This window comes from Lepisma saccharinum, chromosome 9 (genome assembly GCF_977018435.1).
Source record: "Lepisma saccharinum chromosome 9, izLepSacc3.1, whole genome shotgun sequence".
In the NCBI taxonomy this organism is placed as follows: Eukaryota; Metazoa; Arthropoda; class Insecta; order Zygentoma; family Lepismatidae; genus Lepisma; species Lepisma saccharinum.
The window spans coordinates 79,675,810-79,691,623 of record NC_139237.1 but is presented as its reverse complement, the minus strand read 5'-3'; the positions used below and the strand labels follow the sequence as shown (position 1 = coordinate 79,691,623).

At 35.6% G+C, this 15,814-nt stretch overlaps 1 protein-coding gene across 2 annotated transcripts in view; it reads left to right on the top strand.

The window, feature by feature from the left end:
• LOC145992185 (carboxypeptidase D-like) overlaps positions 1-15,814 on the top strand; it is a 66,335-nt gene that overhangs the window by 5,982 nt on the left and 44,539 nt on the right. For both annotated transcript variants that reach the window (XM_083128505.1, XM_083128506.1), the window contains exons 3-10: positions 708-877; positions 1,820-1,981; positions 5,292-5,439; positions 10,773-10,858; positions 11,732-11,968; positions 13,003-13,194; positions 13,643-13,728; positions 14,267-14,467. In XM_083128505.1, the coding sequence (XP_082984631.1) occupies positions 708-877; positions 1,820-1,981; positions 5,292-5,439; positions 10,773-10,858; positions 11,732-11,968; positions 13,003-13,194; positions 13,643-13,728; positions 14,267-14,467 (1,282 nt within the window). The remainder of the gene's footprint in view (positions 1-707; positions 878-1,819; positions 1,982-5,291; positions 5,440-10,772; positions 10,859-11,731; positions 11,969-13,002; positions 13,195-13,642; positions 13,729-14,266; positions 14,468-15,814) is intronic.

The window sequence follows — 15,814 nt, the reverse complement described above, 5'->3', positions numbered from 1 at the left end:
CAGTTATTTTTAAGGCATTATTATTACAATGACATGGAAGTGTACATGAGTTGTTATTTTTGTAGCCTGCATAAGGAGAACATATGAAGTAAGTAGATTTTTTCTTGTTTTGAAAAAATATACCATGTATGTGGTTGCTTGACAGTATTTTAAAAATGCAATACAATTTCAACAAAGCTATATAAAGCATCATGCATAAGATGAGTGCATAGGTGAAACTTGGAACCTAATTTGGGGGGGGGGGGCAGAATCTAAAACTTTTCAAGCCCTTAAAAATATTATACAGGACTATTTTGATAAATAACTGATACATTTGCAAAATGATAAAAATTACTTGTTACATTGCTCGCTCAGTTTTGGGGAGGTTATCCAAAAAAATAATAACCTGAAAATTTTGGGGGCATAAGCCTTGCCCCTGCACTTGGAAAAGTATCTTTAACTGTTTTTAAAATGTGATTAAAATGAGCTGTAACGTCTGCAATACAGTTTATTTCCGCCAGTAGAACAGGTTTTCTGCTCAATGGCATGGGGTAAATTTAAACTTTTATAGCATGTAAAAATCACAACAAAATAACTGGTTCCACAAAGTTCTCAAGACCCGATGTTTTCGTTTGAAACATGCATGAACCTACCCAACGTATGTGAGCATGCATTTGTATATCACGGACCAGATAGGTGCATAGAATATAGCTTTTTATCTTTTGCAGAGTGAAAGCGGATAGTGGTGTAGACAGCAAAACACCTGACGATGCTATATTCAAATACCTGGCTTCTCTCTACTCTCATTCTCATAAAACTATGCATGGTGGGAATGTTTGTCCGCCTGAGTATTTTGAGAATGGGGTGACTAACGGAGCAAAGTGGTATGAAATCAGAGGTGAGAAAATTTGAGTTTTATTTGTGTCCATAAAATTGGAAATTTTACTTTTACCAATTAGAATAAACCTTTGTTTCTGAACAAGTTTTTCTCTCATCTCATGGTCATACACTGAATGTATTGAGCATGAAAGTCCCTTAGCTGTTGTTGCTACATAAGTTTCATGTTATGATTGTTTACTCCCGTTGACATGTGTAACAAAAAAAGTAACTTGAAATAAGAAAAAATGCAATATGTGTATGTGTGTTTTGGAGTCTGTGATTTATTTTATCATTTTTTTTGCAAATCAGGCCTTGAAAACTGGAACAGTTGCATGTCACATTAATGTAGATGAAAATGAATTATTGGTAGGACCACATATTTATTGTGAATACAGGGTCAAAATTTCGGTACAAAAATAAGCCCATTTTGGGATCTTAAGTGGTATATAGAGTGACATTTTTGTGTTAAAATGGTGAGTATAATCATAAATTTGATTTGAAACTACACTTATTACACAAAATAAACATTTCTCTTCTAATAGCACATTTATGTAGTTGTTATAGTTATGAGAGAGTTAAGTAAAGGAGTCAATTTTTGCTTCTCAAATATTTACAGCAGAATAAATCAATTTTCCATGATTTGCATAACTGACAGAATTCTTCAGACTTCAGAAATTGTCACATCTGTAAATAAACTCTAAATTTCATGTTTATTTTGCAGTTCATTTCATGACAAGACATGATAAGAAAATACACCTCAAACCCTTCAAAACCATTAAAAATGAACATTACAGTGTGTTATTTCACATTTTGTGTTTGAATGCTGTTGGCTTTTAATCAATGGGTCTTGAGTTTGCCCCATGGACACATTAAGGTGGTTCGGATGCCACTTTAAACGTTAGATGCAGTCCCTTTTAACTTGTGTAAGTACTTAAGAAGAAACCTTTTTTTTCACTCACAGGTGGAATGCAGGATTTCAACTATGTTCATTCAAATTGCTTTGAAGTAACTTTTGAATTAAGTTGCTGCAAGTACCCAAATGCATCAGTTCTTCCTCAAGAATGGGACAATAACAAGGAAGCTCTGATCACATTTATGGAATCTGTCCACATGGGTGTCAAAGGTAGGCTGTTTTGTTTATTGACAGATGGGTAGATTAAAACAAAATATCATTAATTTTAAGGGAGCTCTGTTCTTCATGACGTACTCTCATCTCATGGTGGTCTGTATTGTCTGTTACCTGTGAGAAAACCATGCTTTTAGACAGTAATGTACTGAATGTTAATGAGAATGGTTCTTTATTAGCATGCAATGTTAATTGAACTTTTGCCTACTGTGTAGGACTACTACTGCATGCACATTTTCTAACACTACGTTCAAGAAAGTAGTGTTTTAACAGGTTATAACAAATTGTCAATAGTGTAGCTCTTTACTTTTTCTTTCTTCGAAAATCTCTAAATACCACTTTCGTGCAAAAATAGTACTAGCCATGTTTTGCTTTGTCTGTCACCTTATATGTTTATATTTGTAAATTTGTCTTGCTGCATCAGTTGTAAAATCAAGACAATCATGATGTATCAATTACAAACCTGCTGGCAACATACAAGAAATAAGTAGGAAAAATGTTGTATAAAAACTAGCCTTGCATGGAAGCAATCATGGTGTATAAATTCTAACTTCTTGGTAAAGTAAAGTGACGAAAACATTGTACAAGAAAAGGTTTTCCTGGAGGCAATTCAGTCAGGTGATGGTGTTTTGTTTTGTGTTTTGTTCAATGCATGTCGAACACCTTTCCATGAGGTATTAAGACTTTTTGCATGTTCTTAAAATAAAAAAAGCCTGAAAAATTCAAACTCCAGCTGTTTTTGAAACTTAAAATAAAATTGCGTAGTTTATTAAAAGCCTGAAAGGTAAAAATCAATACAAGGAAACTGATCTCCACTCTTCCTTAATCTGTAAGCAGGATATCTAGGAAGGTGGTCGTAAGGTGAAGAACTGTTTGCTGGTGGATGGGAATGAACGTACGATGATTGTTACTGCAAACCCAGTGTGCTAACCAACCATAACTGCAAATATACAACATACCGCATGAATGCAGAACCATCTGGTTGCATTCTAGAGAAGAGGTTAGATGAAAACACAGCACACTTAAACGGGGGAAGTAAAAAGGTCAAAAGTAGCCAAATATGCATGGAAAGAATCATAGTAGCCAAATATGCATGGAATGAATCATAGTAGCCAAATATACATGGAATGAATCGTATAGCATTCATTTGTATTGTATATTTTGTCCACACCACCAGCAAAATGAAATCATTCACCTGAAGGTGAGACTATCGGTTCCTCTCAAAACATAGTGTAGAAGCTAGAATACTGCACGAGACCACTTTCACTTGCTCCCCACCCTCGAGCGTATACAAAGGAATACCATTTTTATGTGACAATAATTGCAGACACATATATCGTCACAACTAAAACACCTATTATGAATCCTGAGGTAGAACAATTGAGCGGTTTATACTCTAGACGATGGTAGCGCCACTCTAACTATATACGGTCGGCGTAATAGCAGACATAATTGCTACTGCGTGTCTAGGAATATAATTAGCGTTTCATTTTTTTACATATTAACATGAATTTTGTGATAAGCAATTTATTCCTTAGTTAAGGTAACATAAGGCAAGCGAATTCCTCAACTATCGACTTTGCGATTAGATTGAAAATGGAGAAGGGCACCTTTGGGGAGAGATTGGAAGGAGGAGTTATCCTGACTTAGGTCACGAAGCAACGAAGCCTAGAGACAGCTCAGTTTTATTTTACTCTATGTTACTAAATTCATCATCATTCTTCTAAGTGTAGACAGGTAACTATCATAACCATTACATGCATGATTCAGGTTCAAAGGTTCACAAAATCGAACGAGTGACTAGTTGCCATTTCTAGTTGTTTTAGGTATTTTATTTCAGTTGTGCCTTTTGCTGCCAAGCATTTTAACTTGTCGTTATGACAAGTCGTTAATGAGGATGAATGATGATTAGCTAAATCACCCATTGGGAGTGGCAGGTTCGATCCCATCATTCAGTAGAATGATACGATATGTAAAATATCTGTCTTGGTAGCTTCAGCGCACAGTCATCTATATTATTTTAATATATCACTGTGTATTGGTAAGATAGTCTAACTTACATTTTATAGGGATGGGACCAATTAATCTGTACTCTATCAGTATCAGCCAATATGGGCATATCGGTGTATCCGTTTATCGGTAAAATTACTGATTATTTTACTGATCTGATATATCAATAAATATTGATAATTTAGAGCAAAATTCTTCCATTTTGTTGTAATTTTTATGGATAATCTTCATGCCATACTTTCTAAAAAAGTAAATGTCTAAATATGCAATTTCTTTTTTACTGCAGTCACCTTGAAACACATTTATTAAGGAGGTCAATGAGCCTTTCAGGTTCTTCAAGGACCATTTCTAATTTTATATCGAATCGGTATAGGTTATCGGTATCGGAAAATTTTATTAGTATCGGCCAAAATTTCATATCGGCCCATCCCTACATTTTAAAATGGAGATGATGACTATGTTCACGTAAGTTTCACTTCGGAATCCATATTCGACGGCCCACTACCGCAGACAAATTATAGTTATGTGTGTACTAATGGACTTGTAGCATGTACCGCTTGTTTTGAGCATTATTCGCTTGAGCAAAGCTCCTCTTAATTCCATAAACTATCTAGCATCATCTGTACGAACTGTTTTAGTGCTTGAGTAAAATCCTCTTGCTGCAGCACACTAGTAGAAGCACTCTGCAATGGATAAAATTCCAATTAATGTTCCGTGCTTTTGAACAGTCTCTGTGTGGCATTGTTGATTCAATTCAAACCAATAACGATAATGGTTGCTGCCAGTGCATCTGGGTAAGTGGTGACTTTTTTTAAAAACCATCAATGTTATTTTTTTCTGCCATGCTGTACACCCTGTTACTTTCATTCTGACATTGAATTAACATTGTGCATAATACTAGCCAAGTTACAATGTTTGTGTCGCATTGAGCTGAAAACTTTTGAATCAAACTCATTAACAGTTACGTATTCTCTCATATTATCTGGTAAACCAACTTTTTTCATTATGTATGTAGATATTGCTGAAAAATTTGAGGTTTTCAGACTTCTGTTCTTGTTTTACTTGCATGCCTGCGTTGCTGTTTATTTTCATTATATCTAATTAATATACAATAATTATATGTAATAAAGACAAATTGTTGTGGTAAACCAGGACAAATTTTCACTGCTCATTGAGGCACTTTTCTGCACACTTTGCTGGTAACAAATTTTGTTTTAGGACATTACTTTCTTACAAAATGTCAATTTCCTGTTTTTTTTATTTCTTTATAATGTAAATTCAATTTAATTTTAAACAGGTGTTGTCAAAGATCAGAATGGGGAAGTTATTGATGGAGCTCAAATAATTGTTGAAGGAATTGACCACAACATATCAACATGGAAAACTGGAGAATATTGGAGACTTCTGCTTCCAGGACAATATACCATAAGGGTATCTGCATGGGGGTAATCTGATTTCTTTAATAAAGAATAAAGCAAGGTTTTCCTGCTTAATCCATTCAGCCAATTCGCTGCAATAAACCATGCTGAACATTAGGACGTTTATCTCGATCTTATGTTTACTGTAACTCTCGTTTCCCGCTTTATATGTTTTCCAACCCCCTCGATGACAAAATTTGTCAGAAGCCTGTCCCGTATGCCAGTCGACCTCTCCCTCCTCTCTTTCTTGCTTTTGTAGCAGCCTATTCATTCACCATGCAACCTTGAACCCCTGCCTTACGATCGGGGGAAAAGCAAACTATTGCCAAAACGACAGTCATTAAATCCTGCTTTCTGTAGCGTTTTAACATATTCTAATAGCGTGACTCGGGTGTCCACAAAAACGTATGTGGACAATTGAGAACATGGCTCAATCACTATTCCCATTTCTTTAGCTACTTAATCCTTCCTAGTAGAAGGACTTGCTTGGAAAACTTTCCTTTCTTGTTTGCCGGGAGAAAAGTAAGAATGATTTGCCAATCCTGGTTATCCGATATTGGTTTAGGAGCGAGTGAAAAAAGTCGATAATCTCCTCTCACAAGAGATAAATAATCTGCAACTGCTGTGCAGGGTCAGTGGCATGCCCACGATTTTTGAAAGGGAGAGGTTTAAGTATACTTTATTTAGTAGTTGGCCCTAATTTTGTCATATTTTCCTGCCTACAACATCTTTTTTTTTTTAGGAATACTGGGCCAAGGGGGAGAGGGTATGATCCCCACCAACCTCCCCCACCCCCTGGGCATGCCACTGTGCAGGGCTATGCAATAATTTCACGAAGCAGCCTTCTTTTTAATGCAGCTGTCTGCATATGAAATATTGCTCCTGTGTGCCTTACAATACAATAATCCTTCCCACTTTCTTTCTGTAACTTGGTTCAGGAATAAGCAAGCTGTTGACTCAAAGAAAAACATGAACGCTGTAGTCCAGCTTTTCTTGTATTCAACAAGTGCTTTATCTTTAAAACGTGCAGAACATTCTATTTCGCCAACTGTGTGTTGGTGCCAGTCTGTCTGGAGAGAGGCTGCCACCAGCGCCAGTGTTGTCTATCTCTTCCAAAGCAGTCCCTTGCCTATATGGCTTCTGACAACAATGACTCGAACAACATAAAGGATGCAATTTTTCATTCTTGTCTTGCCTTCTGATAAACAAAGCCCTAACTCTTATCTTGCAGATAACACAAGATTAATCCTTTTGAACAGTCAGTGGCATGCCCAGGATTTTCGGGGGGGTTAGTTAGTATACATTTCCTTTTTGCCTCCCTGATGACGTCATGTAACGTCGTTGTTTTGTAATCAAGGGATTCCGGGTTAGATACCCGGTGGAGGCACATAGTGGTTTGGATCGAACTTTAAACTGTAGGTCCAGTCCCGATTAGCCTTCTGTGCATAAAGCGAACTTAAAACCTGTAACGATAAAACTGGATTTTGCGTCGTTTCTTGCTTTTGTTCAGCGGGAAACAATTTCTTTTCAGGTTTTATTAATACTCTCAAGTTGCGTATCCAATAAAAATTACATTTATTAAAGAATAACCTTTAGTAAACAATTATAAAATCTAAAGTGAAAGGCCGCTGAGTTCCCGCTTGTCCCCAGTTTATAAAAGTCAACTCAATATGAGGATTGAAGTGGCACTTTGGATTGTATTGAAAAAACAAAATAAATTTCTGTAGCTACACACTCTTATGATAATTGAGTTTAAAAATAATTACCGAATATTACTACATTTACTTACATGACCAAAGGCTAGCCTGTTTTAAGATCTCTACCTTTTTTCTGAATAGCGCTTTTCTTTCACCCTTTTGTAACAACCACTTTAATCACTGAATACGAGAGCTCTCTTTATTATCAAAGTAATCACGTTTCACTTTAGCACTAAGTTTTTCACTGCACTTCCCTTTCTGCAAACTCGGATCCAAATTGAAGAAAACTCTCTGGAACAGTTGACAAAATCCCTTCGTGATGATGACATCATCTGCTCAGACCCATGCTTCTGGGCACACGTTTCCATCTTCCTCATTGCAGCTTCCGGGCCAACCAACTTAGACCCTTCAGTTTTCGTGGATATCGAAAACTAACAACGGACATCTCAACTAAGTATACATACTCATAAGCAGTCAACACATAATGAACATATTATGACAACCTTTCATATACCTTCATACAACAGACATCATTAGTTGTTAATCAATACCTTTACCACATTTAACATTTCAGTTATTATTATTACTATTATTATTTTGCCTGCCAAGAATTTGGGTTAACCAAATTTCAAGGGAAGCACAACAAAAGACCACTCTATGAGGATATGTAATGTTCGTTCTGCAACTTTGAAAATAAAATAAAACTGAAATCACTGCATTCGGAAATTTTTGCGTAATTACGGAATTTCTCTTCTAGATTCTGCCCTATGGACGCTGGATGGACCAAATTTTGTGGGAAGGACAACAAAAGACCACACTATGAGCAACTTTAAAATAAGATTGAAATTACGTTGTTCAGAAATTTTGCGTAATTACGGAAAAATTTGAACTTTGGTATTATGCCCCCACCTCCTCCCTGGACTCTTTAATTGTCGGAAGATACTTAAAATGTTGCTTTTTGTTCGTTCTTACATTTAGAATTTAAATTTTTAAAGAAGGATGCAGTGGTTGAGCAGTTATAGCCTTTCATCTTCAATTTATCCTATAGTAACAAAAGGGAAAATGTTCTTTTTTCCAATGGCGTTTGCAGAAAGAAAAAGGTGCACAGTGTATGATCTCTGCTTTACTTCAAAAATATTCACACGTTAAAAATAAGCCACAGCGTTCAATAATTCGTTTATCTGCGATTTCATTTTGCATAATAAAAAGTAGTGTAACGTCTCCTTCAACAACCGTATTATCTTTAAATGTGACGGTAATAAGACGCAACGGAACTCCCCCTTCCTGCAGGCCGCTGTTGACTCCCATCCCTTTCTTCAGCTTGTTTGTAATGTTTATGACAGGCTGGGAAGTGTGGCACCACTGACTTGTCTGACAGTTTGAAAGATATCAATCTCCGATCTGCTTCAGGCAGATACGACTTGCCGAAGGCAATGCAAAGAACAAAAGTAGGATTATTTAGCACAGGCCAATCTTGTTCAAGGGTGCATAGCCCCTCCCCTTCTCTCCGATGCAAGGGACAAGAATAGAGTTCCAAGTTGAGAGTCTGGTGCCATAGTTGCAGCTGATAAGAAAACCTGTATGAGAATGGGTGGTAAATGTTATCATCATGGAAATCTTGAACTCCCAAGAGCAGCATTCTTTCGAGCAAGTCGATTTAAAAATGTATAACTGAAGGCTTTTCCTTGTTTGGATTGAACTCGTTGAATGTATAACTAAAAAAATTGTATAACTGAAATATAATAGTACGCAGCCTTATGGGAATTATCAGGGACCTCCAGAAAAAAACGTACTATCGCGAAACTTGTAATTGCAATTTCACTGTATTAATTTTGGTGGCCACTGTCACCGAAATTAGTAGAAAGAAAATTACTTAAAACAGCTTCGCGGAAAATGTGAGGACCTGAATTATCTATTACCGCATCTCTCATTCCCATAATAGGAACACTTATTTTATTTTCATGTTCATGAACATGAAATGCTAGTAGATTAATTGACAAAAGAGTAATGTCATTGTTAAAAAATAGTTACAAATTAGATATTCAGATATACCTGTCTATCAATATAGTAGCAATGTTCTAAAAGAGTTCCTTGGTAGTACTTACATTGGCATTAGTATTTTTTATTTCTAAACTAATTTGAGTATTACTAAGGACAGGAGTACATGAGACTATATGCATTATGGATTAGTGTTTACTCGGTGTTGGTGCAAATTCATGTTCATTGCCAATGTATGTGCTCAGTTTCACAAGAGTGAGTGCCAAAGACCTGCCTGTTTTCAATGCGTACATGTAAAGGATGCTAAGAAGAAACTTGTACAGTGAAACCTCAATTTTATGTTTTTTCAGGGGACCAAACTCAAAAAACTTAAAATGCGGTAAAATGTAAAATAGGGGAAAATTTTATAGAATGTTGGATGTATAATACAGGAAAATGTTAAATCGGGGTTCCACTGTATGAGGTGTTTTATAATTATTATGAATGACAAATAATTAAAGCTAAGCTATGTATCATTATTGGTTGGAATTTATTTACTGATGAAGTTTCTTGTTTAGTGTGCACCAGTTTCATGTGTAAAATAGGATTTTGGTATTACATATAATGTATGATAATATTTCAGAGCAAAACTCTTAGTAAATCGGCCTCCCTGGTGGCGCAATGGTTGCGTCGTCGCCTTGTAATTAAGGGCTCGATACCCGGTGGAGGCACATAGTGGTTCATGTCCCACTTTAAACTGTAGGTCCAGTCCCGATTAGCCTTACTGTGCATAAAGTGGACTTAAAACACCAACTCAATCAATCTGGGTAAATTGATGCATATAACTGGAGTGGAGTATTTACAGTGTACACACTAATATTAATCAATATTTTGAACAACTTTTTAATGCACGATCGGCTTTTTGTATTTCTAGTGATCTGTGTACTATTTCCCCTTCTTTATTACATTTTTACATCTTTTGCAATGCTTTGGATAAATAACTATATTCCGCCTTCTTCTCTGTCGATGCTGGAATGGGAAATGGGGTTCCACAACATAGTTTTGTCTTTTCCAATATACTGTACCTGCCGACCTCCTAAATCGTTATTCATCTCCTTCTCCTCATCATTGGTTGATGCCTCTCTAATAATTTTTCTGATCTTTGACAGCATCTTTCATGAGAGTCTTGAAACTCGCAAGGTAACTGCGTTGTCTTCTTCTAGCCACTCATTGATTCTTGAGTCTAAATGAGACAATTTTTGCAGATTTAACAAGCTGATTTAATATAAAATCACTCGGAAACTTTCATATTGGCTTATTTACACAACAAAAGAACATGTAGGAACAAAAGGTCACTAGAAACTACATAGGCATATTGAGTAAATAATGTACAAATGTAGGGGAAAATGTAACTGAATCGGTTACTAGTGATTGAGTCATCTCATAACAATGTTATAAGGTCACTCAAGAGTGTCTAAAAGTCAGCTAGAAAGCCCGAAAGACCTGTACTTTAAATATTGTAAAAATGATGCTAGTATCAGGATTGGTATTGGTTGAAAGTGGTGTCAGCTCAGCCCTAATAATAATTCACACAAGGAGGCAAAGTAAAAAAATATGTGAGATCATACAGGTGTAGATTTTTTGTACAGAATGTATGTACAAAAACATATTTATTTATTTTTCCAGATATAAGGATTCAGAACCAGTTCAAGTAGTAGTTGAACCAGGAAGTGTGACATTTCACAATTTCACTCTGCAAGAAGACAAATCAGGTGAGAATTAATAATTCATTTTTAAAATGTTTTCACATATTATTTCTCATAAATCTGGAAAACCTGAGAAAATGTTATTTTTTTATTTTTTTTTCCAAGCCACAAGAAAAGAAACATGCTTTACCTTATCCTTCCGCCTGCTTAATTCCAAAAGCTAAATTTTAAACTGTTTGAGTTCAGTTCATGCTTATAATTGTTTATAATTGGGAGTGGACTTACTGTGATCTGAATCACCCATAGATTACAACATGACAGAATTAGCCACTGCACTCTCAAGGGAGCTCACTTATTGCAGATATATGTTTGTTAATCAGGTGTGCTAATTTGTTAATTTAATTAACATTTAATATTAAAGACTAAAAACTTGGTTCTCAGTATGTTTAGAAGCATTACAGAGTGACCCATAAATTTGTTTTCAAATTCTAGGATCTTTGTGGCTTTATCTTTAACGAAATGAATGCAAATCTTACTTTTATTTATTTATTGTTTGGTTGTTTGTGCTATCAAACAGACTGGAAATTTGATAATTTAATCTCATTTTATATATTAGAACCTACATATCATAGTGTGAGAACCAGAGGGACGTAACTCCTATTATTATCAAATTCACAGAAGAGAGGAAATAATGTATTCTTAGGAATATGTGTGACTCTTAAGTGAGTCAGGAAGTTGGAGATTTGTGACTCCACCTTACTGCTAATGATTGGAAATGGAGATGTGTCGTCGTGACTCTGTCTGAGGAGATTATTTAAACAAAACTGAAAAACCCCATTTTATTAGTTGTGTATCTTATACTATGATATTATCTTTTAATTTGTTGTGCCATGTTTTTGTTTCTAATTTAGAATTATGGAAAATATAATTTTGTTTCAGATACAGGGGTAGATGAACCACATGATTCATCTTTGCGAACACATCATCCTGATAAGTATGGTTTTTATACACCGACAAAATTTGAACACCATCACACTAGGACATTGGAAGAATGGCTTGAGTTGTATGCAAAAAACTATCCAAATATCACCCACTTGTATTCCATTGGTACCAGCGTACAAGGGCGACAACTGTACGTTCTGGAGATAACTGATAATCCCGGAGTGCATGAGTTAGGTAAGTTTATCTTCGTTGCAGGACAAAGGTATTTATTGGCAATATTTCTGGGTTATTAGTCCTGTCAACCAATTTATTTATTCTAACTCAGTTGTTCTTATTTCTATTTAGATTAATGTGAAGTACATTAATACTACATGGAACTCTGCCTGTAATATTTATGTGAAAATTCAAAATAGAGATTCATACACAGGGTTATTCAAAATGATTGGCAGGGTTTTAATACATTTTTTGCAGCAGGTCGTGGCACGTAAAACATTTTTAATCACACCCATTGATGGAGAAACTCTCAAGACATTTCTTTCATTCCAAGCAGCCTCTAGTAGTTACACACATGGCAGCTAGGGGGCAGGTTTTGCAAAATGGCAGCTCACTGCAGTGAAAAGGCATTTTTTTGTTTGCTCAAACTTCATAAAAATCAGTGAGTTACTGTTGTCCAGCAGCACTTCAGCTGCAAAGTGAAGGATATAGATCTTGTTCCTCCTCTTCAAGTGTCCCGAAACAACATAAATGAGAACCGCCATTGACACCATCACCGCTGCATGCTACAAAGAGTTTGGACTCGATTATCATATATGTATTAATGTTTGTAGAATCACAAGACATATACTTCTTTCTGAAGTGTATTGCGTATGACATACTGCCAAAACCTCAATAATGGGATTAACCCTGTATTTTTCACCAGGTGTTCTGCTTTAGACTATACCTAAAATTTTTTAAAAATCATTATATTTCTTTACGTACAATGATTTCTTTCCAAAACTTCTGACATATATACATAAACTCTAAAAGTTTTGTTAATGCCTAGTTCACTTCAACACTGCATGACAAATGTCTAAAGGTATTCCACCTCAGTGCATATGCATACTATCATTTGTGGGATCACATTATCGATTGCAGCACGAATTCTTTCACATGTTTTATTATTTGTTCTTTTGTAATGAACACTTCACAATGTACAGAATATTTGTAGTTGTTTTATTAACCGCATAATTATTTAAATTCATAAATTATAAAGATGTATATTTTTTCAGGTGAACCTGAATTCAAGTACGTTGCAAACATGCATGGGAATGAAGTTGTTGGCCGAGAAATGCTGCTTTTGTTAGTGAAGTATTTGTGTGAAAATTATGGATTTGACGAGAGGATTACCAAACTGGTGAATTCAGTGAGAATTCACATCATGCCTTCCATGAACCCAGATGGTTATGAAATAGCTCAAGAAGGTAAGGAGATATTCCGAAGCCCACCTTGTAAGACAGAGTTTGGTATGGTATGCCAGTGACCCAGATTTGAGCCGAATATTCTACAAAGTTCTTTGTGTTTATCAAATATTTTTGTGTGTAATTTATACATGTGAGTATTTCACTCAGTGAAAACAATGGTCATTGTAATTTACAGAATCTGTTGCAACAATAATAAGAAGAATTAATAATAGAAGTGATCAGTTTTATTGTTGGTTCTGACACAGTTTTTTGAACAGAATTTTTCCACTGTTTGAGCATTCTTCTTCAGGAGATAAGGATAATGGATGTGATGTGAACATCGAAGGAATGAGTCATTTTGACTCTTTGTTATTGTTATTGATAATCTGTACTCTATCAACAAAAATTTAATATTAATGCATACCTAAGATTATAATCATGTCTTTACATATAAATATATTTTTTTCAGGTGATTCTGCTGGAATTCGGGGAAGGGAAAATGCACATGGAATTGATTTGAACAGAAATTTTCCAGATCAATATAGAGTAACTGAGGTAAGTTGTTTTTTTTTTTTAAGAAAATGTGAGCAGCAGAAATTCGTGTTAATTTAGCACTTTTTGAAAAGCATTGAGAATCATTGCTGTAAAAAGTGTATGTATACTACTTAAAATATCCAAGCCCAACATTTATGAAATGTGACAGTAGAAAACTTCTTACATCACGTGCCGGCAACATATTTGTTAGAGTTCTTCCGAGCTTTCGATTCCGTCTCGGAACCATCATCAGGGCTGGTCGAAAGGCGAAGAAAGGGAAGTCGTTGAAGTTCTGCTAGCATTAGTTTGTGTGTTTTTTATTGTTTTTAACAAATTATGAAATGTGTTTCAACATTTTGAATAGTATTATTTTATTTCTTCCAATTCAAGTGTTCTTGTTTTTATTTTATTATTTGTTCATCTTTTTTGTTTTGTTTTATATAAATTTTAGAGTGATGTCAGTTGTTCGGTATCTGTTGTTTCATAAGTAACAATTATATATTGTTTACATCAAACTGTGCAGAAGACTAGTTATTATTCATTCTATTTTTCATTTCAGTTAAATAGACAACAAGAACCTGAAACTGAAGCTGTTATGAAGTGGATCAAAACATGGCCTTTTGTGTTGTCAGCAAACTTGCATGGAGGATCTTTAGTTGCCAACTACCCTTTTGATGACAACAAGGAGGAAAGAAGTGGGCTTGAAAATCCTTCACCAGACAACGATGTATTTAAACATTTGGCATCCACTTATTCCAATGTAAGCATTTCTTGTTTTCATTTTTGCTGTTTTTGCCTTTTGAAATCCTTAAAAGGGAATGATAAAAAAAGCTTGACAATTCAGACAGGGAACACTGCTTCACAGAGTTCATCAGGAATATTAGAAGTTCACATAACCACTGTCATGGCTGCAACTTGGAACTTAACTTTTGGGGGGACAGAATCGACAAATTTCCATCCCATAAAAATTGCATCTGGGATAATTTGCTAAATAACTGTTACACTTGTGAAATAACAAATATTTTATTTTCTTCCTTTGCTCCTCAAGTTCCAGGGTATTAATAAAAACTAGGAAATTTTAATAAACCCCAAAAAATTTGTGGGGGTGGGGGACAAGTGCCCCAGCAAGTTACACCTACGACCACTGTTGCATATTACAAAGTAATACAGTAAATGTGGTAGCAAATGAATATGCTGAATAGAAGTATGTACTTATTTATCCATAATATAATGATGATAATATAGGGTGGTGCATATTGTATACTTCCCTGTCAGAATGCAGGTGCACATGCGCAGAAGTTTCCCATGCTTAGGCAGCTGCAGGTCTCGCAATTAGTCTGCCATGGAACGTTGGCCAGTTCAGACACGAATCGTGGCAGTAGATGCATTCATCCTAATTGGTCCCATTCAGGAGACACTGCGAGGAAGGGCCAATGAGGGTCGCCAACAACCAGTGCCAGAGCGTCACAACATGATACGATGGGTCACACAATAGAGATCCAATGGCAGCGTGTAGAAACAGAAGTCTTTAGGTCAAAGGAGGCAGTACCTACTGTGGCTCCTGAACGAGACCCGTTCGGATAAATGCCTCTACTGCCACGATTCGGGTCTGAACCGGCCAACTTTCCATGGCAGACTAATTGTGAGACGTGCAGCTGCCTAAGCATGGGAAACTTCTGCACATGTGCACCTGCGTTCCGACAGGGTTGCCAACTTCTATTGGTAGATACAATATGTGCCACCCTTTAGTTTAACAGGTAAGCGAGTATTCCTTTTTTTTTTTTTAAAAAAAAAAAAAAGAGAGAGAAAAAGTTATTTTTATTCCTGTGGTGACTTTCGTTCCTGTTTCTCCCAGTATTTTTTTCCCCAAGCTATTCTACACTAATCGAGAGTTAATTGGCATGTTACGGTATTTTAATACAATGGAAGATGATTTCACATTCTTGTATTTTATATTTTTCCATTATAAATTCTTAGACATTCTCTGCTAAGAATATGTTATTCAGAAATACAAAGTTCTTCAATACTCAGGAATCTACATAAGTATTAACATGAATATGAAAGTATTGGAATCGATACAAAGGGGTGATTCATGTTGGAAAGTGTG